The sequence below is a fragment of the Apium graveolens genome, unplaced genomic scaffold, assembly GCF_009905375.1.
Source record: "Apium graveolens cultivar Ventura unplaced genomic scaffold, ASM990537v1 ctg7846, whole genome shotgun sequence".
Lineage (NCBI taxonomy): Eukaryota > Viridiplantae > Streptophyta > Magnoliopsida > Apiales > Apiaceae > Apium > Apium graveolens.
The window spans coordinates 7,241-29,273 of record NW_027420678.1 but is presented as its reverse complement, the minus strand read 5'-3'; the positions used below and the strand labels follow the sequence as shown (position 1 = coordinate 29,273).

Sequence of the window (22,033 nt, the reverse complement as noted above, 5' to 3'; positions counted from 1 at the left end):
TATTACGCGCGGTTCCCTCCAAGTTCTTGCAAATTGCTTCTACCATTGAGCAATTTGGCAATCTTGAGTCAATGACTATAGAAGAAACTGTGGGCTCGTTAAAAGCTCATGAAGAAAGAATTAAAGGGCAAACTGAAACAGGGGGAGGGAAACTACTACTTACCAAGGAGGAATGGATTGAACGTGAAAAAGAAGATGAGAGTAAGCTTTTGTTGACAAAGGAGGAATGGCTGAAACGCTCAACAAAAGGAACCATCGAGACCTCACAGAAGAACAGGAGTAGAGAATTTAATCGAGGTGCTCGTGATAAGAGTAGTTCGATGCTTTAACTGCAGTGCATACGGACATTATGCAGCGGAATGTAAGAAACCGAGACGCGATAGAGAGGCTAAAGAAGAGGCAAACATGATGCAAATTCCGGACGACGAACCTGCATTGTTGATGGTTGAGAATACAAAGGATGGGAATGGTTCGCTGTTGATTAACGAGAAATAAATCACACCTAAACTAAGCCAGGGAGAAGATAAAAGGGAGATGGAATCCAATCTGTGGTACTTGGACAATGGTGCCAGTAACCACATGACTGGACAATTTTCAAAATTTGACAAAATTGACACGAAGGTGACAGGACAGGTTAAATTCGGTGACGGATCGATAGTTCAAATAAAGGGAAAGGGTTCAATAATTCTGAAGTGCAAAAATGGAGAAAGCAGGACTCTAAACGAGGTATATTACATTCCCTCTCTTCGAAGTAATATTATAAGTCTTGGGCAGCTCTCTGAAAATGGCTACAGGATAGTACTTAAAGGAGAAAATATCTGGGTTCATGAAAATAAAGGTGATCTGCTAATGAAGGTAAAACGTTCTCCAAATCGTCTCTATAAGATTATTATCTATAACAGTGAAGCAAATGTCTAATGGCGAGGCGTGACAACGAAGATTGGTTGTGGCATTCTCGTTTAGGCCATGTCAATTTTAAGGCTCTAAAGCTCATGTCAACAACGAATATGGTACATGGAATGCCTAAGATCAGTCAACCAAGTGAAGTATGTACTGGGTGTTTGATGTCAAAACAGGCTAGAAAAGCATTCCCACAACAATCAAGCTTTACTGCCAAGAAAGCACTCGAATTAATCCACGGGGATTTGTGTGGACCCATCACGCCATGTACTCCCGGAGGTAACAAATATATTCTTGTTTTAATTGATGATTACACTCGTGTAATGTGGACATATTTGTTAAAAAACAAGGGTGATGCATTTGATGCTTTCAAACGATTTCGAGCTTTGGTTGAAGATGGGCCGGAGAAAAGAATCATGACTTTCAGGACAGACAACGGGGGAGAATTCACTTCGAAAGAATTCAATCAATATTGTGATGAAGCTGGGATCATCAGACATTTCTCAGCTCCATATTCGCCACAGCAAAATGGCGTAGTCGAAAGGCGTAACAGGACATTGATTGAAATGTCACGAAGTTTGCTGAAAGAAAGGAATCTGCCACATTGGTTTTGGGGTGAAGCTGTCCGACACGCTACGTACTTGATTAACAGGCTCCCTACTCGTGCAGTGACTGGAGTTACACCCTATGAGGCTTGGTCGTTGAAAAAGCCTCATGTTGAACATATTAGAATCTTCGGGTGCGTAGCTCACATGAAAGTACATGGTGCAAACTTAAAGAAACTAGACAACAGAAGTAAAACAGTTATCTACCTTGGAAAAGAAGCAGGTACAAAGGCGTTCAGGCTGTATGATCCTGAAACAAAAGGCATCTATGTAAGCCGCGATGTAGTATTCGAAGAAGGGGAGTCCTGGAACTGGTCAGAAGAAACTGAGGAAACAACACGGCTGGGATCATTTACTGTGGCCACAAATTTTTCAGAAATATCAAGTGAAGGTCATGAAACATGGGAAGAAAATGACAACTCAAGTACAAGATTGTCAACTTCAAGTAATAACCTCAGTAACACCACTGTAAGTGATGTACAAAGCCCAAATGTAACTAGGTCAGCCTTTGAGAGAGAAATATCAACGGGGGGCACCTCAAACAGGTCCATATCGAGCTCAGATTCTGATGAAGGACCTCAAAGGTACAGGCCACTGACTGAAATTTACGGTGAAACCGAACCCATTGATTTGGACATTGAAGAATTATATCTAATGGGGTTAGATGAGCCAGCAAATTACACTCAAGCGGCCAGGGGAGCTGAATGGAAAAGGGCTATGGAAATTGAAATGGACGCAGTAGAGAAAAATGGAACCTGGGAGTTAACAGAGCTGCCTTGAGGTCGAAAACCCATTGATCTGAAATGGATATACAAGATTAAGCGGGATGCAAACGGAAATATTATTAAGCACAAGGCAAGGATTGTAGCCAAAGGATATGTGCAGAGACAAGGCATAGACTTCGATGAAGTCTTTGCACCAGTCACGCGAATTGAGACAATACGCTTGTTACTTGCTCTTGCTGCAAAAGGGAACTGGGAGGTCCATCATCTTGACATCAAAACAGCATTCTTAAACGGGGAAATTAAGGAAGAGGTTTATGTTAGGCAACCCGAAGGCTTTATCAAACCAGGACAAGAGCATCTCGTTTACAGACTTTTTAAAGCTCTATATGGCCTTCGTCAAGCTCCTAGGGCTTGGTACTCGAAATTAAATAAATGTTTGGAGGCATTGGGTTTTGTCAGGTGTGCTTATGAGCAGGTTGTATACACAAAAAGTGTGGGAAAGGAAGTGACAATAATTGGCGTCTATGTCGATGATATTCTTATAACAGGAGCAAGTGTTGCAGCTATCATCGAGTTCAAGGAACAAATGGCAAGTAAGTTTGATATGTGTGATTTAGGGAAGCTAACCTACTATCTTGGTATTGAAGTTGAACAGGGAAATGGATATATCCAGCTTAAACAGACGGGGTACGCAAAAAAAATTCTCAACAAAGCTGGTATGTTGCACTGCAACCCGACCAAAGTCCCAATGCATCCCAAGGAAATCATTACCAAAGACGAAGGCGGAAAGGAAGTTAACTCCACTGAGTTTAAAAGTATAATTGGAGGTTTGAGATATCTTGTCCACACCAGACCTGATATAGCGTATTCTGTGGGCATTGTGAGTAGGTTTATGGAAAAGCCAACTCTTCTACATCAGGCTGCTGCAAAACGTATTCTACGTTATGTAAAAGGGACATTGGACTTCGGTTTAATCTACTCACGAGACAACGAAAATGAAGTTATGATCGGTTACTCAGACAGTGATCTTGCTGGTAAGTGGAAGATAGAAAAAGCACCGGGGGGATGGTTTTCTATCTCAACAAAAGCTTAATAACATGGGCCTCACAGAAACAAAAATGCGTGGCACTCTCATCTTGCGAGGCCGAGTTCATGGCGGCTACTGCAGCGGCTTGTCAGGCCATCTGGTTACGGAAGCTGTTAACTCGGGTTACTGACAAAAACATTGGCCCAGTAACGTTGTTCATTGACAACAAATCCGCAATAGACCTGGCCAAAAATCCAGTGTTCACGGCAGAAGCAAACACATAGACATTCGGTATCATTTCATACGTGAATGTGTAGAGAATGGGGAAATAATTGTGAAGCACGTGTGTACTGAAGAACAAAGAGCTGATTCTCTCACCAAAGCACTGACTTCTGTTAAGTTTGAAACTATGAGAGATTTACTTGGAGTAAAGAAATGTGTTCAGACAAGTTCAGATTAAGGGGGAGTTTGTTGGGATTTAATCTTAACTTGTCTTTAGACATGATCATTAGAGAATAGCTGTTAGTTTAGTATGTATGTTGATGTTGTCCGAGTCTTCAGCTTCTGGTGAGCATAATACTGGTCGTGGAGAAAAGACAGGAGCATTACAAAAATAAGATGTTAATGTTTGAGTTTGTTTAGGACTTTCAGTTTTTAGATCCTAGTTTGTAGGAGTCACTCTCTTGTTTGTTTTCTTTTATATATTGTAACCGTTTGAACGTAACAATAATTAAGAAGTTCAGCAAAACACTTGTTTTCTCCAGTTTATACACAAACACATATAAATATATATTATATTAGTGCATTGTGACAACATATACTTCCAACATTGTCTTGGTATCAAAGGACATAATAAAATGGTTGTTGGCAGTAACCCCAACCCAAAATGCAGTTCATTAACAAATACTGATTGATGGGACTTATATCATCAACAAAAAATTATCTTGGCATACTTCTAAAATTATGTTCAGACTATAAACACTAATCTCCACTGAGTGCTGGTATGTTTATATCCATAAGTTCAACATCAGTGCACAGATCGGACAACGGTTGGCAATATGCACCACAACATATAATAGCTCCATATGTTCAATTGTAGAAAGGTGCAAGTTGGGGACAGTCTTAAATTTGAACAAGAGGATTCCAGATATAAATTTCTGGATTATCAAACAGCTCCAAGCTTAAGACGTACTTGCACGAAGTCTTTTGAATATTTCTGACAAGAGCTCTCAGGGACGAAGTCAGAGGAGGGGATGTAATTTGGCTTTGACAAGCTCATTCTTCTCAATTTGATTGTGAGGCTACAACTAGGGTTTCAATATTAGAAAATGCCACAGTTACAACTCCTTTCGGTCCTGCAATATTGTATATACTGGTAGATAACCCTGCCCGGGCGTAGATTAAAATATCAATATTAAATAATAATGATTATAAAAAAATATTTTATTTTTTATTAAAATATGTAATAAATAAATTATACGATTACTGCAATTTTTTTTTAAAATTATATATAGTTTTGAAAAAGTCAAATCTTATTATAACAACAAGCTCAAGGTTATTTGCATATAGAATTATAAGTCATATTAAACACAAGTCATATGTAATTAATAAGTAATTGCATATTATATTTCTTATTTTTAGTTGAATTTGTGTTTGTAATAGTTTGTGATTACATAATTTTTTCTAATAAAATATCATTATTTATGTATAAATTTGCATTTAGTGCTAAATAAAATTCTGCAGTATGAATTTAAAATTATAATGTATATACGATTTTGTTTATATATAAACATATAATTGTGGTATATAAGAATCAAAACGGGTAAAATATTACATAAATTATAAGTTATAATGAATAATAAAAAGAATAAAAAATATATATTTAGAGCTATAGGAAGATTTAAAAAGGGGTAAAATAAAAGTTTGTAAAACCGGGTGAAACCAAAGTATGGTTTCCTTATTAATTAATAACTAGCTTAAACTCGTGTGATGCACGGGTTCCGTTAATATTTAGATTTTTTATTTTTATTTTATGATTTTGAAATTCTAATAAATAATTAAATACGTAAATTAATACAATATCTTATATTTGATTGTGTATAACTTTAAGTTAAATTAAAGAATATAGTATAAAATACTATAGGTTGATGATATTTGAACCATTAACCTTATTTATAAATAATAATTAAATTTTTGATGTTGGCGGGTTCGAACGTGAACTTGGTTAGTGTATTTTTTTTATAAATATTAATATAAATGTTTGTTATTGGCAGGATTCGAACCTAGAAATTTATTTATAATTTTATAAATATAATATAAATATTTGTTGTTGGCGGGATTCTAACGTAAGCTTGGTTAGTATATTTTTTTTAGTATTCGGATGTAAGGGTTATGATCATTTGGTTAAGAGATTTGAATAACCAAAAACAGGATTAACCAAACTACAAATTATACCCGTGTTCGGTTATCATAGTTTACTATAGATAACACTATTAAAAGGATTCCATTTTATTACTTAATAAAAAATAAAAAAGAATTCTACGAAAAATAGAAATATCGTAATTATAGTGTGATTCAAATTTATTTTTTGTTAAAAAATAACATAGAACTCAACATGAAACATAAATATAGGCGTGTATCATACTAAGATGAAACCAAGTATCCTAAGAAAAAAATTTATAGTTCTACGAAAATAGAATTGAATCATATTGCGGTTTGCACAATTTTATTATTTTTTAGTGGTGAAACCAAATTATAGTTTTTGTAATATTCATACCATTTTGTTAAAATTATTCACAACCAAAAATTAAAAAATTCAGTTTAAACACATGGCAATTTATTTGGTCGTGGTTTATATTTCTCTGAACCTATTTAGCTGAGCCAATTTATGAACTTATTTATTTAAAATATAATTAAAAAAAGGATTCAAGCCTAGAGAAAAAAATTAAAAACCATGGCTTATAAAATTTAAAAAATGAGTAAAAATAAAACATATAGAATTAGTCATATAGAAATAAAAAAGGATAAAAATAATACACTTAGAATTATCATGAATCATAAAACCAAAATGTGGTGGAACTAAAAAATAAATGAAATCAAAGTACCACTTAAAAATAGGTTTCGTTTATTACTAAAGAAAATGGGTAAAAATAATAGTATTTATATCATATGGAAATCAAAAAGGATAAAAATAATACACTTAGATTTATAAAAGAAATCATAAAAACCGAAAACTTAAAACAAAAGCGATATGACCAAAAATAAGTGAAAATAAGTATTACTTAAAAAATTATTAATAAAGAAAACGGGTAAAATAATATACATAATTATAAGTTATATAGCAATCAAAAATGATAAAAATTATACCATAAAAGGGAAACCAAAAAGGTGGTGGTACCAAAAAATAAGTGAAACAAAATACCACTTAAAAAGGTTTCGCTTGTTAATAAAGGTTATTAAAGCACGGGTCGAGATCAAAATATCAATATTAAATAATGATTATAAAAACTTATTTTATTTTTTATTAAAATATGCAATATATAAAATTATACGATTATTGCAATTTTCTTTTAAATTATATGTAGTTTTCAATAACTCAAATCTTATTAGAACCGCAAACTCAACGTTTTATGTATATTTCGTACGAAAAGACATAACTAATATTTTACATCGAAATTTTAGTCGCAACACGATTGATGGATAATTCAACAAAAAATTAAATCAACATTACTAAGTAATTGCATTTTAAATTTCTTATTTTAAGTTGAATTTGTGTTTTTATAGTTGTGATTGCATAATTTTTTTAATAAAATATTCATTATTTATGTATAAATTTGCATTTGGTGCTAAAATAAAATTATGTAGGTATGAATTTAAAAATTACTATGTATATACGATTCTGTTTATAAAAAATTAAATATGTGGTATATAAAATCAAAACGGATAAAAATTATATAAAATTATAAGTCATATATGAATAATAAAAAGAATAAAAATGATATATTTAGAGCTATAAGAAGATTTGAAAAAGGGTGAAAACAAAAGTTCATAAAACCGGAAACGGGTGAAACCAAAATATCCCTCGTTTCGTTATTAATTAATAATAACAATGTTTAAAGGATTCTATTTTATTACTTTAATAAAAAATAAAAAAAAATCTACGAGAAATAGAAATATCGTAATTATAGTATGATTCAAATTTATGTTTTTAAAAATAACATAGACCTCTACATGAAAGAGAAATATAGGCGTGAAACCAAAATACGGCGTAATCATACATGGAACCAATTATCGTATGAAAAATAATTAAGAGTTCAACGAAAATAGAATTATAATCATATTGCGGTTGAACAATTTTATTATTTTCTAGTGGTGAAACCAAAATATAGTTTTTATATATTCATACCATTTTGTTAAAATGGAATTCAACAAAAAATAAAAAATTCTAAATTAAAAAATTTCAGTTGAAACACAAGGCCTATGGACTTATTTATTTTAACATATAATTAAAAAAGGATTCAAGCCTAGAGAAAAATAAAAAATCATGGCTTATAAAAATTTTAAAATGAGTAAAATAAACATAGAATTATAAGTTAGGATAAAAATAATACACTTATAATTATAACATGAATCATAAAAGGTGAAACCAAAAGGTGGTGTAACTAAAAAATAATGAAATCAAAGTACTACTTAAAAGGTTTTCTTTATTAATAAAGAAAAAGTGTAAAAAAATAAATATAGAATTATAAGTCATATATAAATATAAAAAAATAAAATAACACATTTAGAGTTATAACAGGAATCATAAAAACTGAAAATCGAAAACAAAAGGTGATAGAACCAAAAACTAAGTGAAAATAAAGTATCACTTAAAAAAATTATTAATAAAGAAAAACGGGTAAAAATAATATATACAAAATTTTAAGTTATATAGGAATCAAGAACGATAAAAATAATACCATAAAAATAAAACTAAAAAGTGGTGGTACCAAAAAAATAAGTGAAACCAAATTAGTAAAATCAAAAGGTGGTGGTACCAAAAAATAAGTGAAACCAAATAACACTTAAAAAGGTTTTTCTTATTAATAAAGGTTATTAATGACTCACGAACAATGTTCCAAGTCCTAGGCTTTATTGAAAAATCTTATTAATATGGATTAATAATTATCAAAAAAATTTGAGTGTTCTACTTTCGAAATCTGATTAATATTTTTGAAATATATATTTTAAAATAAATAAGGCTAATATATTAATATATTAAAAATATATTCGCCTTTTATTTTGATTAATCCCTCAAATTAGCACATCTTTAAATTTTGAACATATACTTAAACCTCTTTAAAAAAATGGGCTTGGGAGAAAAAAAAACTTTAACTAGTTTATTAGTTTAGCGGGAGTAAATTTAGTTAAATTTGACTGCACACACGGTCCAATTAAGCTAAATTCGACCTATTTTTTCTGTCGAATTTAGTATTTTTTCTTGTAGTGAAAATTTTCATTATGTTAGAACCGGAAAAGAAATTTAAAAAATTTATTATTAAATCCATTATTATTCAATCGAGAAGTTAAACCGTAACTAATAAGTAAGCTTATTACCATGAAAAGGACGGAGAACTCTTTTTGGTTTCCCATGTAAATTGTAAATTGTAAGATTAAAATATTATAAATTATTTATTAAACAAATAAAATTGCTTTATGTTAAATTATAAAAAGCAGAAATGTATTTCAAACATATATTGGCTTGAAATTTTTAGGTCATTATTAAACAACTGTTTGTTAATATATAGTTCAAAATATCATTTTATATATAATGAGATTCTTTTAATGATCCAATTATATGATCGAAAAATAGTATTGTAGAACTTATTTTTTTAGAATTTAAGATGTACACTATAGGTTTTACAAATATATTAAATTGGGATCTTTCTTTTCTTTTAATCCTTTATATAGATGTGCATGTGTCACATTGTGCCAATTTAATGTAATTAAATATAAATATACATACACACACAAATATATATATATTGTGTCCACAAGGGAGTTGTAATATTGTTGCCTACTGTTTATCTGTTCTTAGTTCTTAACTTTTGTAGATAAGGCCTTGCGAATGATTTTGCCTAGTTTATCGGTATAAGTCTATACGAGGCAGTAAAAGCGTTTTCTCTAGGATTGTAAGCAAAAGATTAGTCTACATCTTTATTGAACCTAGATCATGGATTCTGTATTCTGCAGAAACACATATTTCCAAACTCTTCCACTAGTACGTCGAAAACCTCCAAAAAGCAATAGAGTCTTGGGACATTCCAAAAATCCCAAAAGCCAAGTTTAGATACAAATGGTATAGTTCCAGTTCTTCCATCAAAACCGAAAAAAGGGACTCACACCTATCAAAATCGTTCAAAACAATTCACCTTCTCACCAAAAGTTCCCTAGAAAAAATGGCAAAATCATACAATTATATCCATATAGATCTAGTCCAAGTAGAAAATTAAGTCCTTAATCAAAGATAGACACCTCAATATTAGCCATTTTAAGAGATGATAGATTCCTTGAGTTCAAAGACTCTCTGTTAAGTTCTATAGTATCAAGTCTATATAATGGACCCATCTCTTTTAGTTGCTATCCAAATTTATCTATTTCTCTTAAAGACAGAAATGTTATCCATAGCATGACACTCCATGTTAAAACTCACAACTATAATATGTTAGAAGGATCAATTTCGGCTGCTTTAATATTTTGAATTCATTACAAAGCAATAATGTCCATTGATGATGATGGACATAATATTGCTTTCGTCAAAGGAGAAACCATCCTTTTTCAAACTGACCTTTCAAGGTCTAATACAATTATTCCTCGATCAATAAAATGGCATGATATTTCCCTTCCCACTGAATGGGTCTTAGAAGGGGTAGCTCGCCCTAAATTACAAGAAAGATTAGAACCAAACACATAAATACACCAAGTTCCCATGATGATAATGGAAGAGTCACTCTTGCGTTTGATCGATCATCCCGAGCCACTTTATTAGTTCTCGATATTCTGATGCTTCCTAAAGAACATTAAATTTAGGAAGAATCTCTTAAATCCCTTATATCATTAACACTTCTTCAAGGACCAAGATACTCTACATCATATTTAACCCGTGCATCTATGGGTGGTGTGAATTTTTCTTCCAATATACCTCACCCTTTCTATACACAAAATCAATTACCACCAAACCAAAATATGGTTTCCCCTTCATCGCCAACATCCCCAACCTTCTCTGTTATAACTGAGAACATGAGAATGTCATGTGAGCTAAATGTAATTAAAATAGAATTTCAAATCAATAAAAATTTTCTTCGAGAAGAGTTCTACTCTCCCCAAAATACTGAAAAAGGATATTGGTTTTTTACCAACTTCAAAGAACAAAATACACAACTTCAAGAAATTTATTATAAATTTCTCAACCAAAACAAAATCTAAATGTTATTCTTTGATTGGTTGGAAATTTACTCCTCCGACCAAAACTTATTATTCCCTTTCACAAGAAATAGCAATTTTATTAAACTTGGGAAAAAGATCATAATAGTTGTGATACAGACCATGATACTCATTACAAGTATAGATGGAATGCCAAACACTACCATAGTGAAAACAAGGGTTTATGTGGTTTATAAAATACTGATCTACCACTAACATCAGACTCAAGAATAACAACAGCTTTCTTTTTACTCTTCATTTAATCAATAAAAAATATGATTAGTGTAACCATATTTAAATCAAGCCTTTTCTGGGAGTATGAAAAATATATTTATGATTACTTACTTAATTAATATCCTGATTTCCATTACTACCTTTTTTGTTTTCCTATTTGTGAGAAATATCAGTTACCTCACAATTTTTTTTAGTTGTCCCTTAGAGAGAAGACCTATATTTTTACCTTTCTTTTTAACACCTTTCAACTCAACTTTCTTTTTATCAGGATTTTTTAGACGTTGATCCTATTTCATAGACTGACTTGACTATATTTTCATCAATACTGACAAATTTAACTGGTGTTATGTTGGTGATAATTTTAGTAATGTTTTTATCATTGTATTTATTATAACCTAAATATTCTTTCCATTTTTTATCATTAATAAAATTATGAACCTTTCTTCCTGAAGTCATACAAGTTTTAAAACTTTTCTCTCATTTTCAAGAACTTCCTCTAGCATGGCATATTTAATATGCATTTGAGTTTCATTGTGCTTAGCTCAATTACATGCAGTTTCAGTTTCATGCATACAAATTAGCTCAACTTCGAAATGATCATTTCTCTTCTTGAGTTATCTTTTTCAAGAACTAAACCTTCATTTTCAAGAAATTTATTTTTAAATTTAACATGCAGAGATTTCAAAAATCTTTTTTAACTTAGATAAGTTATCAGTATCTATGGGAAAATCAGTCATTGGTACCTTGTCAGTAGAATACAAATCATCTCTATGATTTTACATTAGAGCATAACATGCATAATCAATGTCAGGTCCACCTAGTCCTTGTTTGACTTTCAGGTGATAAGTATTTTCCCAATTAACTTTAGACATTCAGTAGCAAGATTTCTCTTTTTATTGTAATTTTAGCATGTCACCTTGGCCTTGTCAAACTTTCTCCTCTTGGAGTAATGACCTTCATTCTTCTTGAGCTTTCCCTTGTCATCTCCTGAATACTTTTTGGTACAACAACCTTTTCTCTATGATGTTCTAAACCTCATCGTCCTGAATCCTCTAACCAATATTGCAGCCATCTAAATTATATGAGGATCATCCAGTTCTATCTCAGAATCCTCATCAGTATCAGTGTCAGGATCTGATGACTCATCAGTATTTGAAATCTCAACAGTGTTCCTTCTGTTTGAGTTCTCACTAGTCTTGAACTTGTTAATTTCAGCATTTAAAGCAACATACTTCAACTTCGGTCCTTTCCTGTTCTTCCTCTATAGAATCTCTACATCATGGGTTTTCAGTAACCCATAAATTTCATCCAGTGAAAATTGGTCTAGATCATACTGATGCTTGATGATGGAGGTCTATATATCCCATTCTTCAAGAAGAGCCGTTAGAAACTTGGTATTGAGTCTTCCTTGTCATATTTCTTTCCAACTAATGACAAAATACTCAACAATGTCAGGAATCTGTCATAAATATCAGTAATGCTCTCATCAGACTTAGCCTCAAACTGTTCATACTCTTGAACATGAACATGCCTTCTATTCTTCTTGATTGCTAGGGTTCCTTGACATTGAGTTTCTGATGCATCCCATATAGCTTCGGCAGTTTTGCAAGCAATCACCCAGTTAGACATAAACATTGTCCAAACTGCTACGAAGAATATTCTTGACCTTGGTATTTTTAAGCATTGCATCTTTTCAATATCTAACCATTCAAATTTCTCCTTTATTATATGTGTTGAGGAACAGTTGATGTCATTGGAACAACCTTCTTAGGATAGGGTGGCCCATCATTGATGATATCAATATAGCTATCATCAATAGATTCAAGAAATATCAGCATCTTCACTTTCCATGTAAAGTAGTCATTCTTCTACAAAATTGTGATCTTCATGCTTTCATACTTACTTCCTGACCTTTTTGACCTTTTCTAATTCAAATTAAATTAGACTGCTCTATACCACTTGTTATCCAGTAAGAAGATAATTATTTAAGAGGGTTTGATACAATTAATCAAATAAATCAATATAAGAATATAAGAACAATAGAATCAATAACAATTTATTACTTCTAGTATAAACTGTTACAAAACTCTCTCAAGAAATTCTGATGTTCTTCAGAACTGCTAGGTTACAAAGATACTCGTGTAAAACCTATCAATAATTATAACACTTTCAGTGTTTATATAGCACATAGTTGCTCTATCAATCTCTATCAATTACAAGATATGTTACAATAATATTTACCTTATTTCTATATATATCCAAATTAACAGCTTTGTTCCTACAAATCGGAAACCAACACTAAACTACTCATCAATTATTGGGATTGTATAAATCGGCTAATCTTGATTTATTTTTTTATCGTGACACCTAATCATATCCTAATGATTTTTCATCCTGATGCAAATCGTGATTGGTGACAGGTCCTGATCCCAGCAAATCGTGATTCTAACTTAAGCAATTATCTTTTTACTAGTTAACCGAAAATGTACTAAACTTTTAATATGTGACAACAAAATTTGGTGCTACAAATTAAAATATTCAGTGAAATTTTTTTAATCAAAAAGGTTTGTTTCCACAATTTAAATTATTTATTAATCAAATTTTAACCAAAAAGGCACATTAAATTCCATTTCTATCGGGGAGTGAAGTATCGAATTATGTTATAATAAATACAATTTTGGTTAATAAATAAAACTACTATCGTATGAATTTTGAGCAGTACTGACATACCATATTATATTAGAAAAAAATTATATTTGAATAATAAATATAACTCTATTATAGGTTTTTAGCTAAAGTAACGTATCGAATAACGTAATTAAACATGCAATTTACGGATCAATGTATAGGACTCAAGTTGTAGGAATTATAAGAGGGAGTGACATATCGAATTACGTTATAAATGATTCAATTTTTTCAGGATATACTTGATACAATACTTTTTAAAGAATAAAGAGAAAAATCCTCTAAATCGACAAATAAATTTATGTGAATTTCATTCAGAAAAAAAAATCATCTAAAAGATCGACATATTTATGAAATTATGTTACATATCCAATATAAAGTCTTGAGTGAATATTAACTTATACAATATCGATAACATACATTTATTTTTTGAGATGTATTTAGATATGCAAAAAATGATCATAAATATGTTGATTTTTTAGTAGATTTTTCTTAATGTCATTCAATAACATTTATCGTCGAAGTATAAGACTTTATCTTTAGTTTTTGAAATTTATTGTATCGAGTTTTTCTGAAAACATCAAATATTATAACGTAATTCGATAAATAACTCCCGCTCCAAATTCCTACAACACGAGTCCTATTTATAGATCCGTAATTGCATTTTTTATACCCTACATCAATATGTCACTACCGCTCAAAATTCCTACTGCACGAGTCCTATTTATTAATTACAAATTGTATCTTTTATAACAGAATTTGACACGTTACTCCCCTTAAAAATCCACAGGACATTAGTCCTATTTATCAATCAAAAACTGTATTTTTATAAATTTATTCCATGTGTCACTGTCGCTTAAAATTTCTACTACTTACAAGCGTAATTGATCGAAATGAAATTTAATGTGTCTTTTCGTTTAATTTTTTTTATTTGAAATTTTAATGTGTGACCAAATAAAATTCTAGTACATTTTCTGTTGCAAGTAAATTTAGTACAAGATGATCATGGATTATCAATCATTAATATTTAAAAATTCAAAAATTACTCAAAGATGAAAATCGTACACACAAGCCATATGGAATTATAACATCCTAATGATATTTAGGAAGAATGATATTTATTGGATGTCAGTCATATGGAATTATGTTATAATATTTGTATGTATTTATTGGATAGAATGATAGAATGATATTTTTTGGATGTGTTATAAATCCAATAAATATCATATGAAAGACTTTATCGTCGAAGTATAAGACTTTATCTTTTGTTTTTGAAATATATCGTATCGAGTTTTTCTTAAAACATCGAATGTTAAAAAAATAATTCGATAAGTAACTCCCGCTCAAAATTCCTATAACGCGAGTCTTATTTATTGATTCGTAGTTGCATCTTTTATAGCCTACTTCAATATGTTGTCACAACTCAAAATTTCTACGACATGAGTCATATTTATTACTTGAAAATTTGATCTTTAATAACATAATTTCACAGGTCACTTCCCTTAAAATTTCATATGTCATTAGTCCTATTTATCAATAGGAAACTAATTTTTTATAAAATTCATCCATAAGTCGTTGTTGCTTAAAATTTCTACTAAATACAAGCGTAATTAATTGGAATGAAATTTAACGTGTTTTAATGTATGAAACAATTAAATTCTAGTACATTTTTTGTTGTTAGTAAATTTGGTATAAGATGAGAATGGATTATGATTCATTGATATTTAAAAATTCAAAAATATTTCAAAAATGAAAATCATACACACAAGCCAATCAATTTCAAGATAATATATACTACTTTTTAAGAGATGATCAAAGGAATAAATACTACCATTTATAACAAAATCTAAATATGCAAGAAAATTAAAAAAAGTAATCATTACATGGATATTAAAATATGCAAGAAATATTTTTACAGATATGCATACTTTCTTACAAATACTAACTGCACAGTTCTTAGTTTTAACATTCACTCAATCTCTCTCGCAGCTTTCTCTCTCCCAGTCTCTCTCTCCGGTGCCTCACTGTTCTTTCTGGAAACCCTTCTCAGAGATTTTCAGATTAGGTATTTTTTTACATAGCTTTTTCTCTGTATTTATACAATCTTGTAATTATTTCAGATTATCTTGTTTTAATGGTGTAACAAAACTATTGTTACATATCTTCTTTGAATTGTGCATGCATGGATTGCAGAACCAGACACTAGTACGACTAAACGTTAGCAGCAGCAGCATCTGTTTGGAAAATCAAGAAGGTCTTGTCTATATACATATAATTTTATTTGCAAATGGTTCTTTCACTCATTATTAAATAGATCTATATATATGTAGTGTTTTTTATTTAAGGCATGTTGTTTATGATGAAACAATCCCCCTTTTTGACTCCTATTAGCTTTTATTGTTTTTTACATGCTATATCAACTTGGTAATATCTTATTTTTCTTTAGCTTGTATAGAAAATGTCTTGTTAATTCTTTTATTATTAGATAGAAAGAAGAAATTAAAAAGATAATTTACTCAAATATACTATTTGTTATTTATTTTTTCCTTATTATACACCCCTTTAATTGGATGGAGATTCATAATTGGATAGAGACCCATTTTTTCTTTTAATTTTAAGGTGCATACCTTAATTGAAATTAAAATCAAATTATTTTTATTGTAAATGAAAATACACTGAAAATAAATATGTTGATAAGTTATTTAAAGTTATGTTACTCAAATATATTAATTATTTTTCACCTATTAATGGTGGTGCATACACCTGAATTGAAATATTTACATTCTATCACAAAATTATAATGGCAATGCAGGAAGATTTTGTTACTCTGCAAGATGTTGCTAATCGATCTAATTGTCATGCGACCACTAGTGCTCTTCCTGGTTCTGGTAATTCCTCAAAGCTTTTCTTACAAAATATTTATTAGTAAAAAGGAATACATGATTTGAGTATTATTGTCAAATCTGGAAATTAATGATTTACATGCATGCCTGCAGGCAGGGGCAGTACTGGTGCCTTCAAGTTTGATGTTTAACTACTGGCACAGTAGAGGTAAGAGTATAGAACAAGATGTGAGGCTGTTTTCGCAAAACCTTCAACAGGAAATACTTTATGGGGTTGGAGTGAAGGCGGATTTGTTTTCACCACTGCAATCATCAGCAAACAACCTGGCAAGAATCCTAAGTTCCCGTGTGAATGCAACACAACTACCGATTCCCGTCATTGAATTTGAGGTATATTTGTTTCTTTATGTGTCTCTCGAGCTGCAATATGAAATCGCATAGCTAGATACTTGCAATTTATGAAGCCTGGACACTTAGGTCACATACCGAGTCTCCGTGCCAAATACTCGAACACACGTTTCCGCGTATCGGACACAGACACTTGGGGCACATGCCGAGTCTCTGTGTCGGATACTCGCACACACGTTTCCGTATCGGACATACAGATTCTCTCACAACACCAATTTAAAATTTTATTTTGAGAAGTTGTAGTTAAATACTATGTCAACAAACTACTTTCGCAAAATACGGACACTTGAGGCACATGCGGACTCTCGGTGTCGGATACTCGGACACACGTTTGCAGTATGGAACACATAACACCAATTTAAAATTTTATCTTGAGAAGTTGTAGTCAAATACTATGTCAACGAACTACTTTCACAAAATAAAGTATCCATGTCTTTTCTTTGAAACAAAGTATCCCCGTCTTTTTTGTTATTACAAAAGTATCGATTCATAATCATTTTTGTTTTTTGTGTTTTAGATTTGGTTCATTCTTCATGCAATATTTGACTTTGTTGATAGGTTTTAATATGTTTAACATGAAATCTATAATTGTTTCTATTTATATACGCCGTGTTCACTACGTGAACTTTCATATTATTATATTTTTCCAAATACAGTATTCCCCCATTCGCACTACCGCACCCGTATTCTTACTTCATACCTTGTTAGGCTTGCTGTTGATTAATTAATTGACCTTATATAAATGTTGTAATTTATACTATGTTACTCAGGTATTGTATAGATGTCAAAAAAATTAATTTTTTTTATTTGTTTTGAGGTAGGAATTTATAAAGGAATGTAAGATATAATGGGATAACTATTTGGCATTTGTCATTCATACTTGTAGGTGGCTCCTCTGTTATTTCAAGCATTCTCAACGATTCCATATGTGTCTCAAGTATCATTCATTGGAAAAGATGGTTTGTTATTTTCATATTACAATGGAGCCAATCAGCAACCTGTTGCAGTTTATACAAACACCTCATTATTTCCGGTGGACAAGGAAATGGCTTTAGAAAATTATAACCTCACTTGCTATTCTCAGCCTGTGAATCGCGAAAACGGGGAATTATTTGGAATTGTTACTTTGCATCCGTGTACATCGCTTGTTCCATCAATCCTAGTGGCCCTGGATAGTGCAAATGGAAATTCTTCAGTAGGACATTCGTGGATTGATAGCCAAGATATTTTGTTCTTTAACACCGCTCTTATGGATGGGAGAGGAGCAGTATCTATGGGGTTTGAAACAAAGGGGATAGTGCAATCCTTAAGTGGAAACATCAGAAATGATGGGAGCTTGTTTTTGGCTACGAAGGATGGGCAAGTACTTAACAAAGCAAACATTCAGAACACTAGAATTGTTATTGACAGTAACAATTCTGTTGCATTTGTGTTGTCAAATCAAAGCGGTGATAAATTAGAGGGCCATATTGTTGGCAATCTTACATGCCAAGAAAACGATGGCACACTACAACCTAAGACTATCACCGCTTCTGGAACAAAGTATGATGCATATTGTTCTCAAGTTGAAATCCTTGGGGTAGATACGGTATGTATATCTTCTTTACTTGTTATTTTTCAATATTAAGATAATTATTTGCTAATTTTAATAGATTTTGAAATGATTTAATCAAGATTAATTACATTGATGTAAAACCATTTTACTTGAACTGGTTTCTAACATTGCAAGTGAACATAAACTAAACACATCATTCACATTTACATATTTCTTGTAAATATATAGTCATGTAAAAGATCTCAACTTTTACTTATCATTTTATTTGCAGGTTTTCTTATTGGCTATGCCACTTGAGGGACCAGAGAGATCCCTGCACAAACACTTCAGTATATCGTACCAGTATCTTTTTGCGACGATCGGCCTAATATTCGTTCTAACTGTTCTTTTTGTTGTCATAGTTGTTGTAGCATTAAAAAGAGTGATACAGTTGGGTGTTGCATTAAGGAAACAAAAGGATGCAACAGCTCAAGTAGAAAGGAAATGTATCCAGAAGAGTACAAACTACGCAAGTGCAAGCCATGATGTCCGTGGCTCTCTAGCAGGGATTGCCGGTCTAATAGAAATAGCCCTGATTCAAGTTGATCGTGGATCTGATTTGGAGGCAAATATAATGCGCATGAAAACTTGTTCCGACGATCTTTTAGGTATAATAAGACATGTAATTTTATTTACCAAAATTGTAATATATTAGTACGTGAATAATGTTTCTTTGTTTTGTAGCTATTCTGAACAACATACTGGACAGAAGTAAGCTAGAAGCCGGAAAAGTCCCCCTTGACGAAGAAGAATTTGAAGTGTCGAAGTTAATTGAGGATGTCACTGACTTGTTTCATGCTGTTGGGATCAAGAAAGGCGTTGATGTTGTGTTGGATCTCAGTGATGGTTCTGTCAACAAGTTTGATCACGTTAAAGGTGATCGTAAAAAGCTGAGACAGGTACTATCAAATTTACTAAGTAATGCTGTAAAATTTACCTCGGAAGGGTATGTTTCGGTAAGAGCATATGCTAGAAAACCAAGAAGTTCTAGTTCAAGACTCAATTCAACTAGGAAAGGTCCCTGGTCATGGTTATTATGGATTCTAGGGATTGAAGCCTGTACCGATTATGGAACAACTGTGAACAGTTTTCAAAAGAATGAAAATTGCGTGGAGTTTATCTTTGAGGTCGATGATACAGGAGTCGGCATTCCCAAAGATAAACAAGAAACTGTTTTTGATAATTACGCCCAAATCAAGGAGACATCAGCTGGAAAAGAGGGCACGGGCCTCGGACTTGGTATCGTTCAATCTTTGGTACGTATAACTCGCTTATAATGCAAATTTATACGCTATTAGTGGTCCTACCATATGCAAAGAATGCTTGTGCATTACTGAAAATTTTAATCTGTTATTTTTTATCAGGTACGCTTAATGGGCGGGGATATAGAGATTGTTGATAAAGATGCGTGCAAAAGAGGGACTTGCTTCAAGTTCAACACGTATTTTTCTGTATGTGAAACAGACCAGAGGATTAGCAGTGGAAGAGATCAATCTGACGATATTGAAAGTGTCGGTGGTCGCATGTCATCTGGTGAATCCTATTCAGCTCGAAGTCTGAACTTAATTATCAGCCCAAACACTGAAGGATCCCAAGTTGTGATCTTCATTAAAAATGAAGAAAGGCGGAAAGTTTGTAAGAAATTCTACGAAAGACAAGGACTCAAAGTGTTGGTCACGAGGAACATTGAAGAACTTTCGACTACTTTAAAGAAAATCAGGAACAAGGGAGTTCTTTCTTCAAGCCGTTCTTCCAAGAGGTCTGATGCACTTCTTCAAGCTATAACTGTACCTCGCAATTCAAGTACAAGATCCAAAGAAGTGCCGTTGAGTTCTCTAGATGGAACTGATCAGGAGATTCCCCCCACGCATAGAAGGTCAACCACGAGAGGAAGTGTTGTTCCAAGCTTTATACTGATTGTGATTGATACGGATGGTGCACCATTCCGTGAGCTTAGCAGAGTTGTAGCAGAATTCAGGAAAAACATTGCTACAGGTTTTAACAGTGTCGTCTGGCTAGATAGACCTGGATCTAATAATATTCAGCTACAAGGCCTCAGTGAAGACAAACTTCCTGCAAGCGATATCATCATCTCCCAGCCTTTCCACGGATCACGTCTGTATCAAGTACTAAAGCTTCTTCCCGAGTTTGGGGGAGAGATGCCAGAGGCCACCCCAGCATCGATACATAGCGAGACACTAACCATCAGCTCGGAAACAACTACTGCCGTCAATGAAGCTAGTACTTCTGTATCTCAGACAAGGCCAGTTGCATCATCTTCTTTAGAAATTAAAGAAGCTGATAAACCATTGAGTGGGAAGAAAGTGCTGCTTGTAGAGGATGAGCCACTGCTTCAAAAAATTGCTACTACCATTCTTTCTATGCTTGGGGCAATTACTGAAGTATGCGCTAATGGGCAAGAGGCTGTGCTGACTGTCTGCGAAGCCCTTAATGGTCAAAGGGCATCTCATGTTTTGCCTTACGATTGCATTTTCATGGACTGCGAGGTACTTATTTGATGTCTTATTTATTATATCTTGTGGCTAATTATCGAATATTTAAAAAAACATTATGAAATTGCAGAATGTTGTTCTTAAGCAACATTACACATGACACACGCACATTTCATCACACGTGCACAAAAACGATATGAACATACGTATTAACAATGATGTTAAATATTAATCAGATGCCAGTCATGAATGGAATCGAAGCAACCAGGCGCATCAGAGAAGAAGAGGCTAAATTCAAAGTGCACATACCCATTTTTGCTGTGAGTGCACACACAGATGGTGAAGAGATACGGCTAATGAAAGATGCGGGAGTGGATTACAACTTGTCCAAACCCTTGAATGTCGCAAGGATTGAAGAAGTTACCAAACTTTTTCTCGACAACTAAGAAAGTTATAGGGTAAGAACTTCATTCATGTATCTCCAGTGACTAAATATGTACCTGTAGTCATGTATGATTGATGAGGCTTTGTTGTACAGAGGATTCATTTACTTTTAAACATTACATGGGTTTTATATTTCTTAAGTTGAATTTAATCGACTTAATTTCAGTTTTTCAATGTATTCATCTCACATCATGTGTAAAAGATAAATTAGTTTATATTCTGTCCATGCTCAAAATCAATTTATGTATTCTGGTCTTTGAGCCAGACCCTTATTTATGATGAAGTTAAGTAATTAATCAGGACTACTTAACATTAGATTGTTACCTTATGCATTGCCCTGCTATAAAAATTAAAGCAGCCTTATAGAGACAATGACAACCTGTAACTTGTAAGTTCCCTGTCATGCTATAACGAGTTTTTACCTGCAGAAGCTTGTAACATACATGCATGGAATCTAATTACACATGATTGTAGAAGACGTATGTGGAAGCTTTACAACTTTTAGATTATTCCTTTCAGAAGCTTCTTATGCTTAGTACCAGTGTGCTAAAGTCAATTATGTGGTTATAAACTTTCAGAATGTTCAGACGTAGTTCAAGTTTTCGTAGCTTAATTATTATCATAATTGTACTTATCTGAAAATTGATTAGGCAT

The 22,033-nt window shown here is 32.2% G+C and overlaps 1 protein-coding gene across 1 annotated transcript; it reads left to right on the top strand.

Annotated features, from left to right (window-relative positions):
* Positions 1–16,437: 16,437 nt before the first annotated feature.
* On the top strand, positions 16,438–21,381 carry LOC141704434 (histidine kinase CKI1-like). The gene is made up of 7 exons (XM_074507673.1): positions 16,438–16,525; positions 16,638–16,870; positions 17,775–18,476; positions 18,715–19,090; positions 19,167–19,738; positions 19,847–20,989; positions 21,172–21,381. The coding sequence occupies exons 1-7, from the start codon at positions 16,438–16,440 to the stop codon at positions 21,379–21,381; spliced, it is 3,324 nt and encodes a 1,107-aa protein (XP_074363774.1).
* The last annotated feature ends 652 nt before the right edge of the window (positions 21,382–22,033 follow it).

Excerpts from the sequence above, each read along its gene's own strand:
- LOC141704434 (XM_074507673.1), top strand. The coding sequence starts at position 16,438 with ATGGCAATGCAGGAAGATTTTGTTACTCTGCAAGATGTTGCTAATCGA. Across the intron at positions 16,871-17,774 it reads TTCCCGTCATTGAATTTGAG|GTGGCTCCTCTGTTATTTCA; the intron begins GTATATTTGTTT and ends TCATACTTGTAG. Across the intron at positions 18,477-18,714 it reads AAATCCTTGGGGTAGATACG|GTTTTCTTATTGGCTATGCC; the intron begins GTATGTATATCT and ends TTTTATTTGCAG.